Here is an 18,516-nt window from a genome sequence, read left to right on the forward strand (position 1 = left end):
ACTCTTCCAAACAGACCAGTTACTAAATATAAGCTCTTTCAAACGGACCAGCTACTAAATATAGAAATAAACTGTTTTGAATGGACCAGCTAGTAAATATAGGCATAAACTCTTCCAAATGGATCAGGTACAAAATATAGAAATAAACTCTTCTGAACGGACCAGCTACCAAATACAAACTGGTCCATTCCTGCCCCACTCTTGGATTTACAACTCGACCCAGCCCCTGCTCCCCTGGACTGCAATGGCTTCCCCAGCTCTTAGGGACACAGAGCAAGCATGACCACACCACAAAGGCCACTGCTTGTTTGTTAAATAACAAAAAAGGCGTGGTTTTTAATAAACATTTATTGATGCAACCTCGTTACACCTTTAGAATCGCAGCTTCTGGAAGAACCACTTATTCTTGCCAGTTTTGTACCTGAAAGAAAACACACAGGTTAAAGGCCGTGTAAGAGCAGGTAACAGCACCAAACCTGCACCTGAGCTGTCCCAGACAGACAGAATGTAGCACCTAATTCACCCAGAGGTAATTCACCTCATCTCTATGGCCTGGGCTACAACCAAACCCACTTTAAATATTGAAATTCCAAGGGAAGGAACTGCCAGGCTCCAAATTTAAAGACACCTGCACTGTGGCAGTTTCCACCCCAATGGGTACAAGCACAGGACACAGCCATCCCACTGGAAACCTCATGTGGCAGGGGGAGATGCCCTTGGAGAACAGCCTGAGACACTGTGTCCCACTGAGACCACACAGCTCCTTTATCTGAAGGAGCTTCTGAACAGAAACCCATCAAAAAAGAGCAGAAACCCCAGCAAAGCATCAGCACTGCTCTGGCCCACCCAGCCCAGTGATAACAGAGAGCAGCACCTTGTCAGATCATCCTGTGGCACCTGAAAGGCTCCACAGGTGCTGGCACGATGGTGCACACACACAGAGGTGAGAAAAACACACTCAACAAACACTCCTGCAAAGAAGCCAGGGTGGAAGTGCCAACCTGGAAAAGCACAGACTGCAGCACAGCAACACCAACCCCTCACACCAGTAACAGCACAAACAACACTGAGGAGATGAACTCCCAACTCACCTCTCCTCAAATTTCACCTTGGCTTCACGTCTTGCTTTGCGTTTCAGAGCGGGATCCCTGAACACGTCTTTGTTCACCACTGTTTTGTCCAGGGGAATGTCCACAGAATACCTGGCAGAGAGCAGAACAGTTCAAAATGGGCATGGTACCTGGCACAGGGCTGAAAACCAAGCACATTCTAATGTCCAGACAAGGAGTTACAGCTCCTACAGTCTCCTCAGCTGAGGAATCACCAAACCACGAAAGCAGTCTCAGTTCAACCTATAACAGAGCCATACCCTTTCTGAGGGATATGCAGCTCTGTTCCATGTGGTGCCTGGGAGCTGCTCTGAGAGCTCTGAGGCACAGTAAGAAATGGCTCTGCCAGCTCTATCCCCTCAAAAGCTGTCTCTAACACCCCCTGAGCAAAGGGAAGATCAGTGTGGCTGAAATAAGAGCCAGCTGCCTCATCCCAAAAGTTCATTATTATTTCCACTCAGCCTCAGACCTCAGCTCCATTTTTGCAGAGCCTGAGCCTCACATTCATTCAGCCACGGCATTAAACAGGCTTGGTAACTCTCGGTGCTCAGTAGAAAACACAAGAACCACGAAAGCAGCCGGTATCAGCACTCACCGGGTGGGCATCAGGTGGTTGTAGTTGTAAACCTTCACGAAAGACTTGATCTTGGACCTTTTTGCGATCTTTTTCTTGCCCATGGCAGCAGTCACCTTACGCGGGTAGCGATCGATGCCGGCCACCAAGGCGTGGCTGTACGGCCGGTCCGAGGTGCCATCGTCGATGTTCTGAAACAAACAGGCCGTGGTGGCGGCGATCGCACCGAGGAGCGGCGGCGGAGGTGGCACCGAGGAGCCGCGGCCCCGTGGGCCCCGCAGGACCCGCGCCCGTGCCTCCCTCCCGGTGTCCCGCTCGCCCCGGCCCCGCCGGCCCAGCCCCGCGCTCACCTTCACGATGACGGCCTTACGCCCCGAGTAGCGGCCGGCCAGCACCAGCACCACCTTCCCCGGCTTCATGAACTTCCCCATCTCTGCGGAGACAGCAGCCGGCAGTCAGCCCGAGCCCGCCACCCTCGCCCCGGCCGCCACCCCCGCGGATGGCGGCGGATGCCGCGCCCGCCCGCTCTCACCGAGGCTCCGCTGCGATGGCGCTGGGCCGGAAGGCAAAGGGAAGGCAGCGCCCGGCTTTTACCCGGACACCTACGTCACTTCCGCCGCGCCGCCGGGAGCGGCTGCCAGCACCGAGCGGCGGGGCCGCGTCCGCCTCAGTAACCCCGGCACGGCGGTGCCGCGTCCGCTTCCCCCGTACCCCCGCGCACAGCGATGCCGCGTCCGCCTCAGTAACCCCCGGCACGGCGGTGCCGCGTCCGCTTCCCCCGTACCCCCGCGCACAGCGATGCCGTGTCCGCCTCAGCCATCCCCGCCCCGGCCGTGCTGGTGTCCGCTTCCCCCGTACCCCCGCGCTCAGCGATGCCGTGTCCGCCACAGCCATCCCCGCCCCGGCGGTGCCAGTGTCCGCCTCAGCCGCCCCCTCCCCGGGCACGGCGGCGCCGGTGTCCGCCTCGCCCGCCCCCTCCCAGCCCCGGTAACGCACAGAGCACACGGGACAGGGTTGAGCTCGGCCCACAGGTAGTACAGCGGTGTTTAATTTACCCGGCGGGACAGCGGGCGGCGCTGATGCCCCACAAAAGCCCGGAACAAGGAGCTGCGTCCGTTGACAAAGCGCCCCGGCAGCCCGAGGGACACAGAGCGCAGAGCCGCTGGAGGAGCCCGCGGGCACCTCTGGCCCGGCACTCATCTCCTCCTACCGGGGGAGGTCAGGCAGCCCCCGAGGTGCCTCAAACCCTGCCAGCTCCCTCCTCCATGAGAGATCCTGTGTGCAAGGTGTAGAGCAGAGACTGCAAGAAACAACCACAAAGGAGCTCACTGCACATCCCACGGGCAGTCCCCGTGGCCAGGCCTCTGTCCCCCACCCCTGAACTGTCCCTGGACACTGGGCAGGGCAGTTTGGCCCCAGAGCAGCAGGGAGTGGGCAGGGTGAGGCGCTGCTGCCCAACTGCGGCCTCCAGCAGACAACACACTGCCAACAACACGAGACCCTAAGATTTCCCTAAAAGCAAACACCAAAGAGACAAACTCGGTCTTACAAAAGCCAGGCTTCTTGAGCCCAACAGCTGCCTACTAGTGGAAAAACGGATGAACGGCAATAAAAACACATCAAAACGCATCTTTGATATTTTTCAGCTGCCGAACAGCCAGGTCAACCGGGAGGTTGAACTTCAGGTTGCTCAGGCGGCTGAGGAGGGTGAGGGCGCTTTCGAAGCCGGTGCTGGCCATGTAGCTCCAGGGCTGGTAGTGAGACTCAACCAGAGCCCCAGACTTGCAGATGAGGTTGAGCCACGAGACCAGGCGCTGCTCGTTGAGCGCCATGCACACCAGCGCCTTCAGCTCCGAGTCCGCGCTGCGCTTGAAGGGGCCGTGCTCCGTGAGCACCGTGTGGATGGCTGCCAGCAGGCTCTGCTTGGGGGTGGCCACCACCGCCCCCGTCACGGGCAGGGCGAAGGACAGGGACAGCTTGCGAGCCGGGGATTCCGCGAAGGCTCGTCCGTTCTTGGCCTTGTAGTACTTGACAAAGAGTTCCCAGGGGTGCATGGTCTGCGGGGAGGGGGTGAAGGCGGGAATCAAGCAGGCGATGGGGGCCAGCACCAGGCTCATGCCTGGGGAGGGGGCGTAGAGCCCGTGGGCCAGCAGGTCCCGCAGGGCCAGGGTGAGCTCCCTGCGCACAGCCAGGGTCAGCTCGTCTCTGCCGCCCAGGGGAACGTCCTGCAGCTCGGAGGAGCAGATAACGTGCTCTGCCTGCTGGTGTTTCAGGGCTAGCTGCCTCACCCGCTCCACCGACAGCTCCAGTTTCTCTATTAAGGGGGAGAAGTCGTGCTTGTCCCGGTCCTTCTGCCAGAGGGTGCGAGGGATCTGCCCCGTGGCACAGCCAAACTGGCTGACAGCAAAGATCTGCAGCACGGCCAGCACGCGGCGCATGAGCTGCAGGCCCGTCTCTTGCATCCTTCTGGCATCTTCTGGGTTCACTGACCAGGGTAGAAAAGAGAAAAACATAATCTCATTAGGGAGTCAACAATTCTGCATGATCATACACACAAAGGGAGTGCAAATATCTGAAAATCCCTCCAGGTTAGCATTCTGAGTAGCTGCAGATGCCTCATGCTACATTATTGTACTTCCAGCAGGTTTAAGGGATAAGTAGGGAGGTCTCAAACTCCAAAGAATGCTGGATCCCTCCCAGCTCCCTGTACCTGCTCACACTGCTCAGAGCCTGAAGACCACAAATTACGGTGTGTTTTGCACCAGGTATGAGCAGTCTCTTCCTGACCCGACTGAGGACTGAGCCCACCCTCCATGCAACATGCTCAGGCTCTGTGACTACTCTGAGGATCCCATGGAAGGAGGGTAAAGGAAAAGGACACAGGCCTTCAGCAGAGGGAGTACCAAAGCACAGAAACCAGCTGCCAGGAAAAAGCAGACAGTGACTGCTTTGTGCTCATCAAAGCTCCAGGGAGGAGCTGGAGCTTTGCTGACAGTGCTGAGCCCAGCAGTGCCCACCTCTGTTCCCAGGAGGCCGGGTGCTGGGTTTGTAGGAGCCTCCACAGTCACAGTGGGCATCTTCTGCCTTGCCAGAGCTTCCAACTTCATCTACAAAAAGGATTTCACATCATTATTTCACATTTGTTAATTTCAGCTGCACAGCCCAAGTCTTAAGGTCAACATTCCTCAGACCCCTCTAAATCTCTTTTGTCACTCTATCAATACTTTTCTTCACTGTCAGTTTAGAGAGATTTGTACTTTCCTGTGACCCAGAAGCTGCTCCTGCATCTCCTGACATCTGTGACTTTCCTCCTCATGACTACGTCAGGCAATTACAAAGAAATTTGCTCATTCAAAAACTCATCACTGACCCTGAATGAAGTTGATGAACATTTCCAGGTCCCTTATCTGGGTTTTCAGCTGCTCCACCAGCTGCTCCTTCACCCTGGCTGGATTCACAATTTGTGCTATGGCAGCATCCACCCTCTGCCGCAGCTCCTCTGGAGAGAGCTTTGCAAAATCTTCACTCAAGTCCATGTCCAGCTTCTTTATCAACTCATTTATAATCATCTGCAAAACACAAGTGAGCAGTGGGATTTCACCACATGGCACTGCTGCCTGGGAGCCATCTCAAATAATTTTTTATATCAAATAAATTTTTACATCAGCGAGAGGGGAGAAGTTGATCCAGCTCTGCAGGGTAATGATTCATGTTTAACATAGAGGCACAGAGTGCCGGGCTGGAGCAAACTTTGGAGGGATTGCACAGAACAAGGAGGGGCAGCACTGGTTTTAAAACAACTTCAAATTCTTCAGAAAAAAATAACTCCTTTCCCAGAGGTTCCCTCAGAAACAGGACACCTTTACTGCACAGAAATAACTGCAAAAGACACATGACAGGTTCACACGTGTAGACAAACTCCTGACATTCTACAGCTGCTGGTGAGAAATACAGACTGATGAGCGCCTACAGTATGTAAGACACTCAGGCTAGGAAATACAGCAGGAGGATTTGGGAGCCTTACCCGTTGTCTTTCCATAACCACAGACTGTGGCAGGGAATCATAGCTGCCCTCTTGGTAAGCAAAGGTCTCAAGGTCATCCAGCTGTGTCTTGAGCTGCAGGATCAGCTCTCTCTGCTTCTCCTTCTGGACCTCAATTTGCTCCTGCTTCTCTCGCTCACCCTGGAAAAAAGTTAACAGTAAATAAAATTGAAAGCTTACTGTCATACCCAAGGCACAGAGAACAGGATTATGATGTGAGCAGTATCTCCTGCAGCTCACGTACTTCACTAGTCAGCACTGCAAATTGGCCTGAGAGCAAAATGTGAGCACCAAGCAGAGGTACCAGATACATCATCTCATTTAATAAAGGAGGGGAAGCACCTCTCCAGACCGCTTGCACCCACGTCGTGTCCCACAAGGCCAGGATCCAGGAAGAAGGAGGCCAAATAAGACGTACATATCACAGATGCTGTGAGTCAGCCGTGCTGTACCAGGGCGTGGAGCGGTGACACACCGCTCAGGGCTCCGAGGCACATCCCTGCGAGCTGCCTGCGAGTCCCCGGGAGCCTGCGAGCCCCGTGCAAACCCGAGCACCGCGGGCAGCGCAGCCACCCTAATGCGCTTCAGGCGGGGTTAAACCCACACACCGACCGCGGGGCCATGCCCGGCAAAGGCTCCACTCACCGGAGCGGCGCCGAGCCCGTGGGGCAGCGGCGCGGGGCAGCCGCGGAAGGCGAAGTCCTCGAGGTCTCGGAGCAGGCGCTGCTGCTCGGCCGGGCCGGCCCGGGCCACCTGCCGCAGGCGGAACTGCACCTGAGCGAAGTGCGAGGCGAGCGCCAGCAGCGCCCCGTGCAGCCGCCGCCGCTCGGCCCGCAGCTGCGGCACCGACTCCGCCGAATCTCCCCCGGTAGCCGCCGCTTCTTCGTCCTCCTCGTCCTCGTCCTCCTCCGCCGACACAGCGCCCACCGGCGCCCAGCGCTCGCCGGGGCCCAGCGAGCCGCTCTCTCCCTCCATAGCCGCCGCTACCGGCGCCGTGACGCCGCCGCCATCTTGGCGCTGAGGGGCGGGAGCGGGCGGGGCCAGCGCGCCCCCTCGCGGTCCGGCCCAGCGCGGCGGCGGCCCCGGGGGCGCGCACCGGGGGGAGCGGGGGGCGGCCCCGGGCCTGGCCCGTCCCGGCCTGGCCGGTCCGGCAGCCGCGCCCCCGGCCCGAAATAGCACGGGGCGGGGTCGGCACCGCCATGGCGAGGTGAGCGTGGCCGGACGGGACAGGCGGCGCACAGAAGCCGTGTAAAGCGCCCGGTACCCGGTAGAGGCAGCGCCCGGCAGGAGCCTCCGATCTGGAGCAGCGGGCGGCGCCGGGCCAGGCAGAGGGGAGCGGACACAGCCGGCCGGGCCCCGCCGGCCAGGGGCAGCGGGGAGAGTCACGGGGCCGGTGTCCGCTGCCACCGCCCGTCGGCACCCGCCCGGCTCCCTCTGCCCGTCCCGGGGCTCGGCACAAGCAGAGCCGGTGTCCGGGGCCTTTTCCTCGCCCCTGGCCCCTGCCGAGCTCTGTTAGGCACCGGGAAATGCCCGCTGGTGATGGTGATAGCCGCCGCTCTGCTCTTCCCCAAGGCAACCCGCAAAGACGCTGTGGTACGACCGGCCCCGGTACGTGTACCTGGAGTTCTGTGTGGAGGACAGCACGGACGTGAAGGTGCTCATCGAGGACCACCGGCTGGAGTTCAGGTGAGCTGCCGCTGCCCTGCCCACCGACACGGCCCTGCTCTGCTCTGGGGGTGGTTCAGAGGAGCGGGAGGACTCTGTGAGAGGAGAGCACGCGGGGACTCAGCTCTCTCCTAAGCCCTGTTGTTATAACGTTTTGGCAGCTGCAAAAATGCAGACGGTGTGGAGTTCTACAACGAGATCAACCTGTACGCCAGAGTCAACTCCAAGGTGAGGTTTCCCGCCAACAAACTCTTCTCTGTCAGCCTCTGTCAGGCTCAGAGTTAGAGCCAATCTGTGCAGTCTTGAGCAACACTGCCTAACACTGAATGCTGCCCATCCTGAGAGTCCCAGCCCTGGGGCTGATACTCACGCTGCTGCCTTGAGCCAGAAACAACCTGTCTGTGGTTCTGTGACCCCACAGCCCGCACAGGTCTGAGCAGAGAGGAGCCTGGCAGACCCTGAGGCACCCCAATCTCTTGGCAGGACTCACGGGAGAAGCGCTCTGACCGCTCCATCACGTGCTTTATGAGGAAGTGGAAGGAGAAAGTGGCCTGGCCACGCATCACCAAGGAGAACATCAAGGTGTGTGTCGTGCCTGGTGCCTCAGTGCATGTGCTATCCCCACTCAGCACCTCATGGCTCCTAGGAACCAGCCTGCCCCCAGGACACACACAGAGGCTTCCACAGGGGATCCCAAGACAGAGCTCCCAAAAAGCCCTACCTGATAATCACCACTAGCCCACAGACTTCCGCCCTCCAGGAAGGACGTGGCACCCTTTTCCTTGACACACTCAGGATCAGGACCAACCAGTGCCTGCAGGCAAAGGGACACTCCTGCTTCCTGCCCTTGCCCTTCACCTGTGCAGGAGCTGCCCCTGGGCTGCAGGTCCCTGCAGTGCTGCTCCCCCACTCAGGGGATGCTCTCTGTGCCCACAGCCAGCCTGGCTCTCCGTGGACTTCGACAACTGGCGAGATTGGGAAGGGGACGAGGAGGTGGAGAGAGCCATGGTGGAACAGTACGCAGAGGTGAGCTGGGCCACCGGCCTCAGGATCCCGGGGCACATCGTATGGGTGTGTGGGATGGGGGAACGCCGGGAATTTGAGGATCCAGATGTTTGTTTCCCATCCAGATGCTGGAGAAGGTGACAGAAAAAGGCCCCCCTCCAGCCATGGATGACCTGGATGTAAGTACCACCTGCCGAGCACAACCCAGCCTCAGCCTTCTGCCGGCTCCGGGGCACCGGCAGCACCTCCCGCTGCTCACCTCGGGCAGCCTGTCCCGGGACAACCGGCTGGTGCCCCCCGCTGCCACCGGGGCTGGCCCGGTCTCGGCCCAGTCCCTGGCATCTCGCTCCTCCCTCCCGCAGGATGACTGACGCCCAGGCCCCCGGGGACGCCGCGGGAGTCAGCCGGTGCACCGGCAGCACCACCGGGGAGCGGCGCGGGCAGGGCTCTCCGAGGAAGCGGAGCCGCCTCAGCTCGTGCATCGCCGCGGGCATCGCTCCCGACCCGCGGTCCGGTCTCCCGTAGCCGGCTAAGCTGGCGGGGCACGGGGCAATAAACGTGAATTGCCGCAGCCGTGCGCTGTGTGCCGTGTGCCGCGCCGGGCCCCGGGAGCCGCTCACCCGCACCGGCGGGAGCGCGCGCCGCCGGCGGGAGCGCGCCCGCGCGTCCCCGTGCAGCCCCCGCCCCCTTCCTGTCCGTGTCCGTGTCCGTGTCCGTGTCCGTGTCCCTCCGCTAGTCCCGGCTCGCTTGTGCCGAGCGGTCGCCATGGTGTTCCGGTGCCAGCGGGACAGCTGGGCCCGGCAGGTAGCGTCGGGCCGGGGCCGGGACCGGGGTCAAGGCGCGGGGCAGGCCCGGGCGGGCCCTCACGGCGCCGCCGTCTCTGTCTCAGTTCACCACCAGGGTGGTGTCGTGCCGGGCGGCCGAGCTGCGGCCCGAGGGCGGCGGGGAGCCGGTCAGCGGCTTCCAGGTGGTGCTGGAGGACACCATCCTCTTCCCCGAGGGCGGCGGGCAGGTACGGGCCGGGCCGGGCGGGGCGGGGACCGGGCCGGGAGCGGCGGCGCTGATGCCCCGTGTCCGCAGCCGGACGATCGCGGCCTCATCGGGGACGTGCCGGTGCTGCGGGTGACACGGCGGGGCACCGAGGCCGTGCATTTCGTGCCGGCCGCGCTGGAACCGGGCGCTGAAGTGCTGCTGTCGCTGGACTGGGAGCGCCGCTTCGACCACATGCAGCAGCATTCAGGTCCGTGCCGGTACCGGGGAGCGCACGGAACACCCCGCGGGCCGTGCCGGTGGGGCGGGGGGGCGCCCACCGTGTCCCCATCCCGGTGAGGGTAGGGAGAAATCCGCCGGCTCTGTGTGCACAGCTTGTTCCCGGGACTGCCGAGGGCAGCAGCACCCTCTGTGAGCTCCCCTTTGCTTGTAAACGCACCAAAACCAGGTTTGGAAGAGAAAGTTCAGCCTGCTCTGCACAGCGTGTGCTGCAGTGCCAGGAGCAGAGGCTCATGAGGCCAGAGCTTCTCCTTGCTGCTCCTGAGCTTTGGCAGGAGCCCCCCAGCACCCAGCACCCAGCCTGTCGTGGAGAATGTCAGCAGGAAAGACACGGCCTGACTGAAAATGCCAGTGGCACTCAGAGCTAGTGCTTGCACATCTCTTTCAGGACAGCATCTCATCAGTGCCGTTGCAGAACAGATGTTTGGATTCAAGACTACGTCATGGTGAGCAGGATAAAGGTTCCTTTTGACTCATTTGGCACATGCCACCATGGTACCCTGCGTAGAGCCTGAGCACTGAAACACCAAAAGAAATTTGGATGTTTCATTTGAGCTCAAATGTTGTAGGAGAGATGACTGACCTGGAGAGAAGATGTACAAAGTGTTTTCTCTGTCTTGTCCTCCTTAAGTGTTTGGTTTCCACCTGGTGCTTTGAACATAACAGGGAGAGGAGGGAAGTCTGTTTTGTTTCAGTCCACACTGCCAGCAGTGGGATGCTGGTGCTGCACAAAGGCACCTCCCAGCTGCTCTCAGCAGATGTCCTTCCTTGGTGCAGGGAGCTGGGCCGCCAGCGCAGTGTCATTGAGCTGGACACCCCCGTGGTGACAGCAGAGCAGCTCCAGGCCCTGGAGGACAGCGTGAACGAGAAAATCCGGGACAGGGTCCCTGTAACAGTGAGGGAACTGGCTGCAGATGACCCTGAAGTTGAAACAGTGAGTGGTGGGGGAGAGCTGATGGTGTTCATGGAATAGCTGAGCGCAGATGTCACCTGCTCTGTCCCCCTGCTCCTCTGGCAGGTGAGGAGCCGGGGGCTGCCCGATGACCACGCGGGGCCGGTGCGGGTGGTGGACATCGAAGGCATCGACTCCAACCTGTGCTGTGGGACTCACGTCTCCAACCTGAGTGACCTCCAGGTGGGCTCCTGCAGCTGGGCTGCCCCTGGGAGCCAGGCTGCACATGAAGTACAGCCAGAGTCCCTGGGATCCACAGGCTGCTCCAGGCTGTGCTGGTGGGGAAAGGGGTGGCAGAGCCCCAGGGTGAGGGAGCCCCAGGAGGGTCACACATGGGCTGGGTGCCCTGTGATGTTTTTGCACTGCCAGGGGTGTTGGCCATGTTCCCTTTGCTTGAAGCTCTGATATTTTTGAGTGTTCATCATGGATGAGAAATCTGTGCAGGGAAATGGTGACAAAATCCTAGACTGCCTTTAAGTATTTGTACTTTCTCAGTCATTGGTTGGAGTCGGTTTCCCAGCAGATACATCCAGATGTCCTGTAGAGTACATCCCATGGCTAGAAGATTGCATAAATTCCACTGTACTTTTTTTTTTTTTTTTATGTTGACCTTATGGCTGATTAAAATCCATTTATTTTCACTAGCAGAGAGTCAAAATTCATTACAAAGCATAATCTCGCAGGAACTGACCACCAATGTGAATTATCAAAATGCTGTTCTGACCAAGTTGATTTTCTTTTGAAGGTTATTAAACTCCTTGGCATGGAAAAAGGGAAAAAAAACAAAACCAACTTGGTTTTCTTGGTGGGAAACAGAGTGCTGAAGTCAATTGAACAAAGTCACAGTACTGAGAAGGCTCTAACCTCTCTGCTCAAGTAATCCCCTTTCCACTTTTCTTATTTCATCTTCACTCCTCCTCCTGAGAGATACCACATAAGCCTCAGGGTGCATGTTGTGGGGCTGTGTGTGATGTTGTCTGTTGTACTCCTTTAGGAAATTCTTCCTCTGTCCTTCAGAGTAGTGATCCAAAGTCTCTCATTTCTTTCAGAAATGGACCAGGTGAGCATGTAGAGGCTGTGAAGAGACTGCAGAGCTCTGTGAAGCTGCTCCAGAAGGTACAAGAGTGCCTGGGAAAAGTGGGTTGTCACTATTTCCTGTAGGCCATTAGTTGTGGCAACTGGGAGTCAAATCATTGGCTTCAATTTTTGTGCATATTGTGAAAAGTGCTCAAACCTATGGGAACACAGCTGTGTTCACACTGACTTCTCCAGCTGCAGTACAGTTAATTTCCTTTTCTTTCAGAATAACCTGAACTTGCTTAGAGACATTGCTGTTTTGATAGCCCGGGACTTCAAGAGCAAACCTGCTCCAAAGCAGCTCTTTGTGTTGCACAGGTATGGGGGAGCTCAGGGAAGAGGGGCCAGCAGTATCCCACAGGTTTTATGGCTCTTGGATCTCTCACACCTTGTGAGAGCAGCTTGTTTTCTCAAGGGAGAATGTAAATAAAGGAAATAGAATGTTAAACTGCCTTGGCCTGCTGCAAAGTTGTGTAATTAAAGGAATCTGTAATTCAGTCACTGAATTCTTCTGGTGCTGTAGCTGAGAAATTGCTGTGTCCATCTAATTCTCTCTGCACTTGATATTTTCAAGTAAAACCAGGGAGCTCTATTTCTTAAAGATAACACTTGAATAATTCCTAAAGGAGAGCCCAGCAAGGATTTACACCTATAGACAAGAGAAAGAGGCCAAAATCTCTAATCATGCACTTGGTTTCTGACTGAGATTTTGTACTCTAGAGGGGGTTTTTGCTTCTTTCTGAAATGTTTTTTTATCCATCCATACAGGAAAGAGGGTGATTCTGAATTTATGAACATCATTGCTAATGAGATTGGGACAGAGGTGAGTCACTGATGAAGACTAAACTGACACCACTGGTTTTCCACCCCAGTTTTACATGGCCAGGCTGCTGTTCCTGCCACAGTCATGATCTGCAGATCTGGTTCCTTTGACAAGTACCTGAGGTTTCCTGTCCCCAGCAGCCTCAGTCTGCAGGGCAGTCCTCAAACAGTGAGAATTCAGAGCCCTGGAGAAGAGCCCCAAGAGCTGTACAGAGCCTCACTGGCTGAAATAGGTTAGGATAGAATTAGGTAGAAGTAGAATAGGAAGAACAGCAAGTTTCAGTCACAATCACCTAGTTCAGCTGCCAGCTGTGTCCTTTTAATTTGGGATACCCCAAGCAGTGTCAGTCTCAGTAATGCACATAGATTTCTGAATTGTCACTTTGGTGTTTGTGTGCTGTGGCCACTGTGGAAAGCACTGATTTCTCTGGAGCAAAGCCCATCTCTGCCCACAGGAAACCCTGCTATTCCTGACTGTGGGAGATGAAAAAGAAGCAGGACTCTTCCTTCTAGCTGGACCTGTTGAAGCAGTTGAAAATTTAGGTCCCAGGTAACATTTTGTGATTTATTTAACTCGAGTAAGAATTCTGATGTTGCAGACATGATGAGCAGCTGCACAGTGTGATCCAGGCAGGGATCTGTGTGTGCTGGAGCAGCCTGGGCTCCAGCCTGTGCTGTTGCTGCTGCAGGGTGGCAGAGCTGCTGGGAGGGAAAGGAGCTGGGAAGCGCGGCCGCTTCCAGGGCAAGGCAGCCAAGATGAGCCGGCGAGGAGAAGTGCAAGCTCTGCTCCAGGAATTCATCAGCAATCAAAACCCTGGAGCATGAGAGACAATTCTCAAAGTAGCTTTGTCTTATATTTGTTTGCACAGGCTCCACTAGCTTCTCTACCAGAGAATAAAGACCTGAACCCAACAGCTGGTGTGCACATGCTCTGCGTGGGCTGCTCACGGAAATGGGGAGGGGATCTGCCATCAAGGCTTTGCTGCAAGGCCTCAGTTGTCAGAGCAAATGGTGCAGGGGTTAAAGTAGTCCTTAATTAACCACTTTGTAGGGTTCCCAAACCCAGAAGGGGCCTCCTGCTGGCAGTACTTTGGGGCATTTTGCTTTGTGCCAGTTGCTGAGGAGAAGTTGCTTGGTACAAATGCTCAAGCAAGAGGCAGCTGGTCCCCCCAGACTCCTTGGGCTGGGTGAGGGCAGAGAGCATCTGGAAGGGAGAGCAGGTACCCCACAGGCAGATCATCATTCCTCACCACATACCATACCTTTCCCTTGGTGGGGTGCAGTTGTTAGTGGTCGTTTTTTGACCATCAATAGTTTCTGGAGCTGATGCAGCTGTAAACTCCCTCGGGATCAGGCAGAGCTGTCCCTGCTGTTCCCTCAGCTCACCCTTCCTGCCAGGGCCCTGGAGCTGCTGCAGTCTCCTCTGGAGGAACTAAAGGGCGCTGTGGAGCCACAACAGGGCTCAACAGGTAATTTGAGAATTTACCCTTCCCCTTCTTGCCAGAAATGGTGTGACAAGTTTACCCCAGGTGTTGGTAATAAACAGAGAACAAGAATAAAAGAAACCTCCATCCTAAGGAATTTTGTCTGTCATGAACAAGGGGATGGGAGCAGCCCCAGCAGATCAGATTCCCACCCATGGCTGCTGTGACTGCTGCATGGCCACAGCCTTGGCTGAGCTGTTGGGATGGCACCAGGACAGAGGGAGCACCACTGAGGCCTGGAACTGGTGTGGGGTCAGAGCTGCAGGGGCTGTGCTTTGGGAGTGATCCTACACATGCACAGAGTCTGGCAGGAAGAAAGTGTCTGCACCTCCCTGTGTATTTTGGACTATCTCAGACTGATGAGGATGTTTCCTGAGAAGGTTTAGCTGGGCTGTACAGCCTGCACAGCTTGGAGGGCAGCAGGCTGAGCCCTCAGGACTTCCTGAGTGAGCACTGGGCTGGGGTACTGAGGTGAGAGGGGCATGACCCCAACCCCACACCATGGCAAAATAAATCCCAGTTCTGTCCCCAACACCCTGGGGACTCAGCACAGCCCCAGCTGAGCCAGTTGATCCCAAAGCTGAGCTCGTTTCTGTAAGCAGTGAGGTGACACAAGTTTGTCCCTGTTCCTGGCACAGAGTGCACCCAGAAACCTTGGACAAACAGCACAAAAAGCAGCTCATTGCCCCCACTGTGCTGTCAGGGTACAGCTGTATCTCAGGACAAAAGGTGAAGACCCAGGGCACTGGGCAGTGCCCTTCCCAGTGGCTTGAACACATCTTGCAGCTGTTGAGGGTCTTCAGCTGCCAGGAGAAATGTCCTTCCTCTACCATCTGCAGCCATGGCACAACCCTGCCTCCAGGAGCCGATCCCCCATGCCATGGTGCTGGCCAGCAGGACACTCAAACTCTCCAGCTAAACAACCTTCATCTTTAATAAAACACCTCCTGTGCCCAGCCCCAGCCACCCCCTGTGCTGTGTGCCCAGCTCCATGCAGTCCTTGTGTGCCCCCCACACTGTCCACAGGGGTGAGCACCAAACGTCCTCCCAGGGCTGGGGGTCCCTCACCCACACTGGCACTCTCTCTCCATGTCAGTCTGTCCTTCCTGTCACAGAGCTGCCTCTTCAGCACGCTGAGGTGACAGCGCTGATGCCAGTGGTGCTGTCCCCAGCCCTGCAGCACAAGGTAGGCTGTCCCCATGAGCTGCAAAGGAGTGCAGGACTTCTCACTGCTGCTGCTGCTGGGTCCTGGGCAGGTTTCCCCCACCCGTGGGGGCAGGAGGGACAGCAGGGCAGTCGTGGGCATGCAGGGCTCTCTCTCTGTGCCACCAGCCAGCCCAGCCCAGCAGGACTGGCACTGTGGGTCCGTGTTGTGGGAGCCACCCAGCAGCACCGCCGGCCCAGCCTCCATTGTCAGCTCCCAGTGCAAACCAGTGGCTGAGGTGTCCCCAGGGCCTGGCAGCTGCCCCTGAGCCACCCTGGGGTGCCTTAGGCCGCCTTTTTGTGCTGTGTGGCCAGCAGCTGGGCCAGGCAGTAGGGGATGAGGCCCACGGTGGCCAGCGGCACGGCCGCGCTCTTGCAGAAGGACAGGGCGTAGAAGAGCAGCTGCGCGTGGGAGGGAGGCTTGAAGGCATCAAAGACGTGGAGGATGAGGAGGGAGGCAGCGATGCAGCCCAGGCGGAAGAAGGGCAGCTGCTGGCCCTGCGTTATCCGGGAGCTCTCCTGGTACAGGTGGGAGTTGAGGGCCAGCCCCAGCCCGAAGAGGATGCCCAGGTTACGGAGGAGGCTGGCAAAGGGAGTGGTGTCAATGTGCACCCACTCAGGGTTGCTGCACCACTTCTGGGCCTTCTCCAGCGTCCAGAGCAGGTCCACGCCGAATGTCCACAGCAGCAGGTAGAAACCCAGGGTGAAGCTGAAGAGGAAGATGGTGATGACCAGGTACCGATGGAAGCTGGCGTGGTAGATGCAGCGGACGTGCTGGAAGGTCTTGGCCACAGCCATCCCTGCCAGGAACAAAGTGAGAGTTCTGGTCAGTGCTGCAGGTGCTGCAGTGCAGCTCAGTGTGCTGCAGGGACAGGGAGGGAGCTCTGGTCAGTGCTGCAGGTGCTGCAGTGCAGCACAGAGGTGCTGCAGGGACAGGGAGGGGGTACTGGAATTAAATACCAAGGAGGGTTCTGGTGCACTCACCTGAGAACACCCCTGCAATCACCTGGTGCGGGAAGTGAGCGGCGATGAAGACTCGGGACATGCAGACGCAGACCTGAACTGCCCAGAAGCCAATCCAAAGCACCGTCCACAGCACCCTGTGAGGGACAGGTGGCCATGTGGGTGCCAGGGCCAGCTTGCACTGCCCATGGCACTGCCATCACGTACTCCAGACAATGCCTGGCTGTCACTGAGCCTGTCAAGCCCACAGCCTTGCACCTCGATGGGCTTGGCTGTGCCTGTCAGTGCTGGAGCCACCTCTGCCTGGCACAGGTGGTTTTGGCACTCAGCTTACCAGTATCCCAGTGTCCTTGACTGCTTCTCTCCCCCAGCAGCAGAGAGGAGGGCAGTCACCATCACGTAGTACACGCCTGCTGCACCCATGGCATGGCCAGATGGGCTCCCTGGGCAAGAAGAGAGAGCCAGGTCAGGCTCTGCAGGGGCCAGAGCTCAGCACCCACAGGGGTTTGTGCTGAGCCACCACAGCTTCACCAGGGGTCAAGGTGTGCTCCGTGCAGGGGCTGCCATGCCTCCTTCCCCTGCAGGCACAGCCAGTGTCCCCAGCACACTGCAGCCTCTCTGCAGAGCTGTGCAGGGCTGGGTGCTCCCTGCAGGCTGCCAGCACCAGGCCAGCACCCCCTCTTTGCCTGTTCAGGCCAAGCACCCCCTGCTCCTGGCTGCAAGCCCCTGCCATGGCTCAGGGAACCCTACCAGGGCCAGTCTCGCAGGTGAGAGGGAACTGCTGGATCTCCGGTGCAGAGCTGTTGCCATAATAGTCTGTGTCAAAGACCCACCAGTATGGCCTCTCCCCAAAAAGGATCCTGAAAAGAAAAGAGAAGGGGTCTGGGGAGGTCCAGGGCACAGCTGCAGCTTTAGATCTGTTCTGGGAGATGGAAGAAGCAAAGGACCCACAAATGGTGCGGGGCATCCCGACAGACACATCACCCAGCTGATTGCCTGGTTCTGACAGCCAACACTGCCTGCCCGTGTCCCCATCCCCAGCCCTGAGAGCAGGAACACCCTGGAAGCAAGCCAATATTGCCTCCTGTGCTGAGGGGCTCTGTGGAGATCCCCCCACTCAGCACCAGCCCTGGCTGATGGGAGGCTCTGCTTGCAGGAGGCTCCATCCCTGCTCGGAGCAGAGGGGCAGAGCTGTTCCTGCATGGCTTGGGGAGGAGTGACCATGGTCACTGCCCAGCTGGGGCTGAGAGCACCCACATCAGTGCAGGTGTGCCAGCACAGCTGGGAGTGCTGGCTCAGGGCCACTCACCACTTGAAGACGAGGTTGAGCCAGTCTCCAATGACAGCCACCCAGATGAGCCTGATGCCCACGGCCTCACTGAAGTGGAACCAGATGGGGAAGAGGACAAAAAAAGCATTCCTGAGATCAGCAGCATAGGAGATGAAGAGGAACCAGTCCTGGGAGCCCTGGAAGCGCTGCTGCAGCCAGTGTGTGGTCTGGATGCCCACATCATGCAGGAGGTTCATGTGGGCCTCCATCCTCCCCCGCTGCCCTCAGCGTGCCTCCGGCTGTCCCCTGCTCCACTGTGCCACTGGGGTTTTATACTCTGCAGGGTCCTGTTTGCAGCAGGCAGGTCACTGTCCCAGCGCTGATCTTTGGACCCAAAACCACTCTTTCCAAAGGTACATCACCAGGGGGTTGTAACAAACATGTTTGGAACAGCTTACGTAAAAGGGGAAAACAGGTTTGGAGGGCACGTGGAGAGCAGTGGTCCAAGCCCAGCACCATCCCCTCACTCAGGGGGATCCTGCAGCCCTGGCTCCTCCAGCTATGCAGCACAGCAGCTCTGACTGACCCACAACAGCACAGCAGCTCTGACTGACCCACAGCCCTTGCTCCATGATCCCACACTCTGTGTGACAGTCCTGCAGAGCTGCCATGGCCAGGGCTGACAACTGCTCTGGTCTCTCTGCCAGGTCTCACCACCAGAGCATGGTGAGGATGCCCAGGAGCATGCAGTGGGTGCATGGAGCAGAGGGCAGACTGTCCTGCCCTCTCCTCATTTGCCAGGCTAATTTAACTTTGCATAATGGGAAACTTTCAAAGCCATTCCTGGAGGTTCCTGCGATCCCAGAGAGCCAGGCCTGGGGTGCTCCTGGCTGCCAGTTGTGTTCTTCTGATCTCTAATGGGGAGCTGAAGGACCTTTGCAAATAGGGACTGCCCTTCTCCACTTGGTTAATCCCTCCTGCCCCACCAGGCCCCAGCTGTGGGTGCAGAGCCCAAACAGAACTCATCCTGCAGTGCCCATGGCCATCCCCTGCACCCCAGCTGCACTCTGCTGTCCCTGGC

The 18,516-nt window shown here is 57.8% G+C and overlaps 4 protein-coding genes across 6 annotated transcripts; 1 reads left to right on the top strand and 3 right to left on the bottom strand.

The window, feature by feature from the left end:
• Nucleotides 1–330: 330 nt before the first annotated feature.
• RPL27 (ribosomal protein L27) lies at nt 331–2,273 on the bottom strand. Its single transcript, XM_058820637.1, has 5 exons — nt 2,216–2,273; nt 2,034–2,116; nt 1,705–1,874; nt 1,092–1,202; nt 331–421 (listed from the first exon to the last, which is right to left on the bottom strand). The coding sequence occupies exons 2-5, from the start codon at nt 2,112–2,114 to the stop codon at nt 373–375; spliced, it is 411 nt and encodes a 136-aa protein (XP_058676620.1). The 5' UTR covers nt 2,115–2,116; nt 2,216–2,273; the 3' UTR covers nt 331–372.
• Nucleotides 2,274–2,703: 430 nt separating this feature from the next.
• On the bottom strand, nt 2,704–6,719 carry RUNDC1 (RUN domain containing 1). Its single transcript, XM_058820627.1, has 5 exons — nt 6,371–6,719; nt 5,708–5,866; nt 5,054–5,252; nt 4,701–4,790; nt 2,704–4,168 (listed from the first exon to the last, which is right to left on the bottom strand). The coding sequence occupies exons 1-5, from the start codon at nt 6,698–6,700 to the stop codon at nt 3,303–3,305; spliced, it is 1,644 nt and encodes a 547-aa protein (XP_058676610.1). The 5' UTR covers nt 6,701–6,719; the 3' UTR covers nt 2,704–3,302.
• A 57-nt stretch (nt 6,720–6,776) lies between these two features.
• On the top strand, nt 6,777–13,527 carry LOC131568467 (putative protein PTGES3L). 3 transcript variants are annotated; one of them, XM_058820548.1, is made up of 17 exons: nt 6,777–6,932; nt 7,298–7,411; nt 7,552–7,618; nt 7,874–7,972; nt 8,327–8,416; nt 8,521–8,574; nt 9,285–9,407; nt 9,476–9,635; nt 10,053–10,110; nt 10,442–10,598; nt 10,683–10,799; nt 11,362–11,492; nt 11,666–11,732; nt 11,920–12,011; nt 12,462–12,516; nt 12,971–13,065; nt 13,205–13,520. In XM_058820548.1, exons 1-17 carry the CDS (start codon nt 6,925–6,927, stop codon nt 13,338–13,340), a joined length of 1,623 nt encoding a protein of 540 aa, XP_058676531.1. In that variant the 5' UTR covers nt 6,777–6,924; the 3' UTR covers nt 13,341–13,520. The 3 variants fall into 3 exon arrangements, with proteins under 3 accessions (XP_058676531.1, XP_058676530.1, XP_058676529.1); XM_058820546.1 differs by lacking the exons at nt 6,777–6,932; nt 7,298–7,411; nt 7,552–7,618; ... (1 more) ...; nt 8,327–8,416; nt 8,521–8,574 and adding an exon at nt 9,088–9,199 and having other exon boundaries at nt 13,205–13,527; XM_058820547.1 differs by lacking the exons at nt 9,285–9,407; nt 9,476–9,635; nt 10,053–10,110; ... (6 more) ...; nt 12,971–13,065; nt 13,205–13,520 and adding an exon at nt 8,758–8,968.
• A 1,402-nt stretch (nt 13,528–14,929) lies between these two features.
• On the bottom strand, nt 14,930–17,722 carry G6PC1 (glucose-6-phosphatase catalytic subunit 1). The gene is made up of 5 exons (XM_058820587.1): nt 17,475–17,722; nt 16,916–17,025; nt 16,500–16,608; nt 16,187–16,302; nt 14,930–16,002 (listed from the first exon to the last, which is right to left on the bottom strand). Exons 1-5 carry the CDS (start codon nt 17,702–17,704, stop codon nt 15,488–15,490), a joined length of 1,080 nt encoding a protein of 359 aa, XP_058676570.1. The 5' UTR covers nt 17,705–17,722; the 3' UTR covers nt 14,930–15,487.
• Between the last annotated feature and the right edge of the window lie 794 nt (nt 17,723–18,516).

This window comes from Ammospiza caudacuta, chromosome 27 (genome assembly GCF_027887145.1).
Source record: "Ammospiza caudacuta isolate bAmmCau1 chromosome 27, bAmmCau1.pri, whole genome shotgun sequence".
NCBI lineage: Eukaryota > Metazoa > Chordata > Aves > Passeriformes > Passerellidae > Ammospiza > Ammospiza caudacuta.

Bases quoted from the DNA above. Each gene is read 5' to 3' on its own strand.
- RPL27 (XM_058820637.1), bottom strand. From the start codon at position 2,114: ATGGGGAAGTTCATGAAGCCGGGGAAGGTGGTGCTGGTGCTGGCCGGC. The intron at 1,203-1,704 runs GTGAGTGCTGAT...GCTCTCTGCCAG, and splicing joins AACCACCTGATGCCCACCCG to GTATTCTGTGGACATTCCCC. The intron at 422-1,091 runs GTGAGTTGGGAG...GTTTTCTTTCAG, and splicing joins AAGGTGAAATTTGAGGAGAG to GTACAAAACTGGCAAGAATA.
- G6PC1 (XM_058820587.1), bottom strand. From the start codon at position 17,704: ATGGAGGCCCACATGAACCTCCTGCATGATGTGGGCATCCAGACCACA. The intron at 17,026-17,474 runs GTGAGTGGCCCT...TTTTCTTTTCAG, and splicing joins CTCAACCTCGTCTTCAAGTG to GATCCTTTTTGGGGAGAGGC. The intron at 16,609-16,915 runs GTAGGGTTCCCT...CTTCTTGCCCAG, and splicing joins CACCTGCGAGACTGGCCCTG to GGAGCCCATCTGGCCATGCC.
- RUNDC1 (XM_058820627.1), bottom strand. From the start codon at position 6,700: ATGGAGGGAGAGAGCGGCTCGCTGGGCCCCGGCGAGCGCTGGGCGCCG. The intron at 5,253-5,707 runs GTAAGGCTCCCA...TGTGTTTTGCAG, and splicing joins TGGTTATGGAAAGACAACGG to ATGATTATAAATGAGTTGAT. The intron at 4,169-4,700 runs GTGGGCACTGCT...TACCCTGGTCAG, and splicing joins CCGGCCTCCTGGGAACAGAG to TGAACCCAGAAGATGCCAGA.
- LOC131568467 (XM_058820548.1), top strand. The intron at 9,636-10,052 runs GTCCGTGCCGGT...CATCTCTTTCAG, and splicing joins CCACATGCAGCAGCATTCAG to GACAGCATCTCATCAGTGCC. The intron at 13,066-13,204 runs GTAACATTTTGT...TTGCTGCTGCAG, and splicing joins GTTGAAAATTTAGGTCCCAG to GGTGGCAGAGCTGCTGGGAG.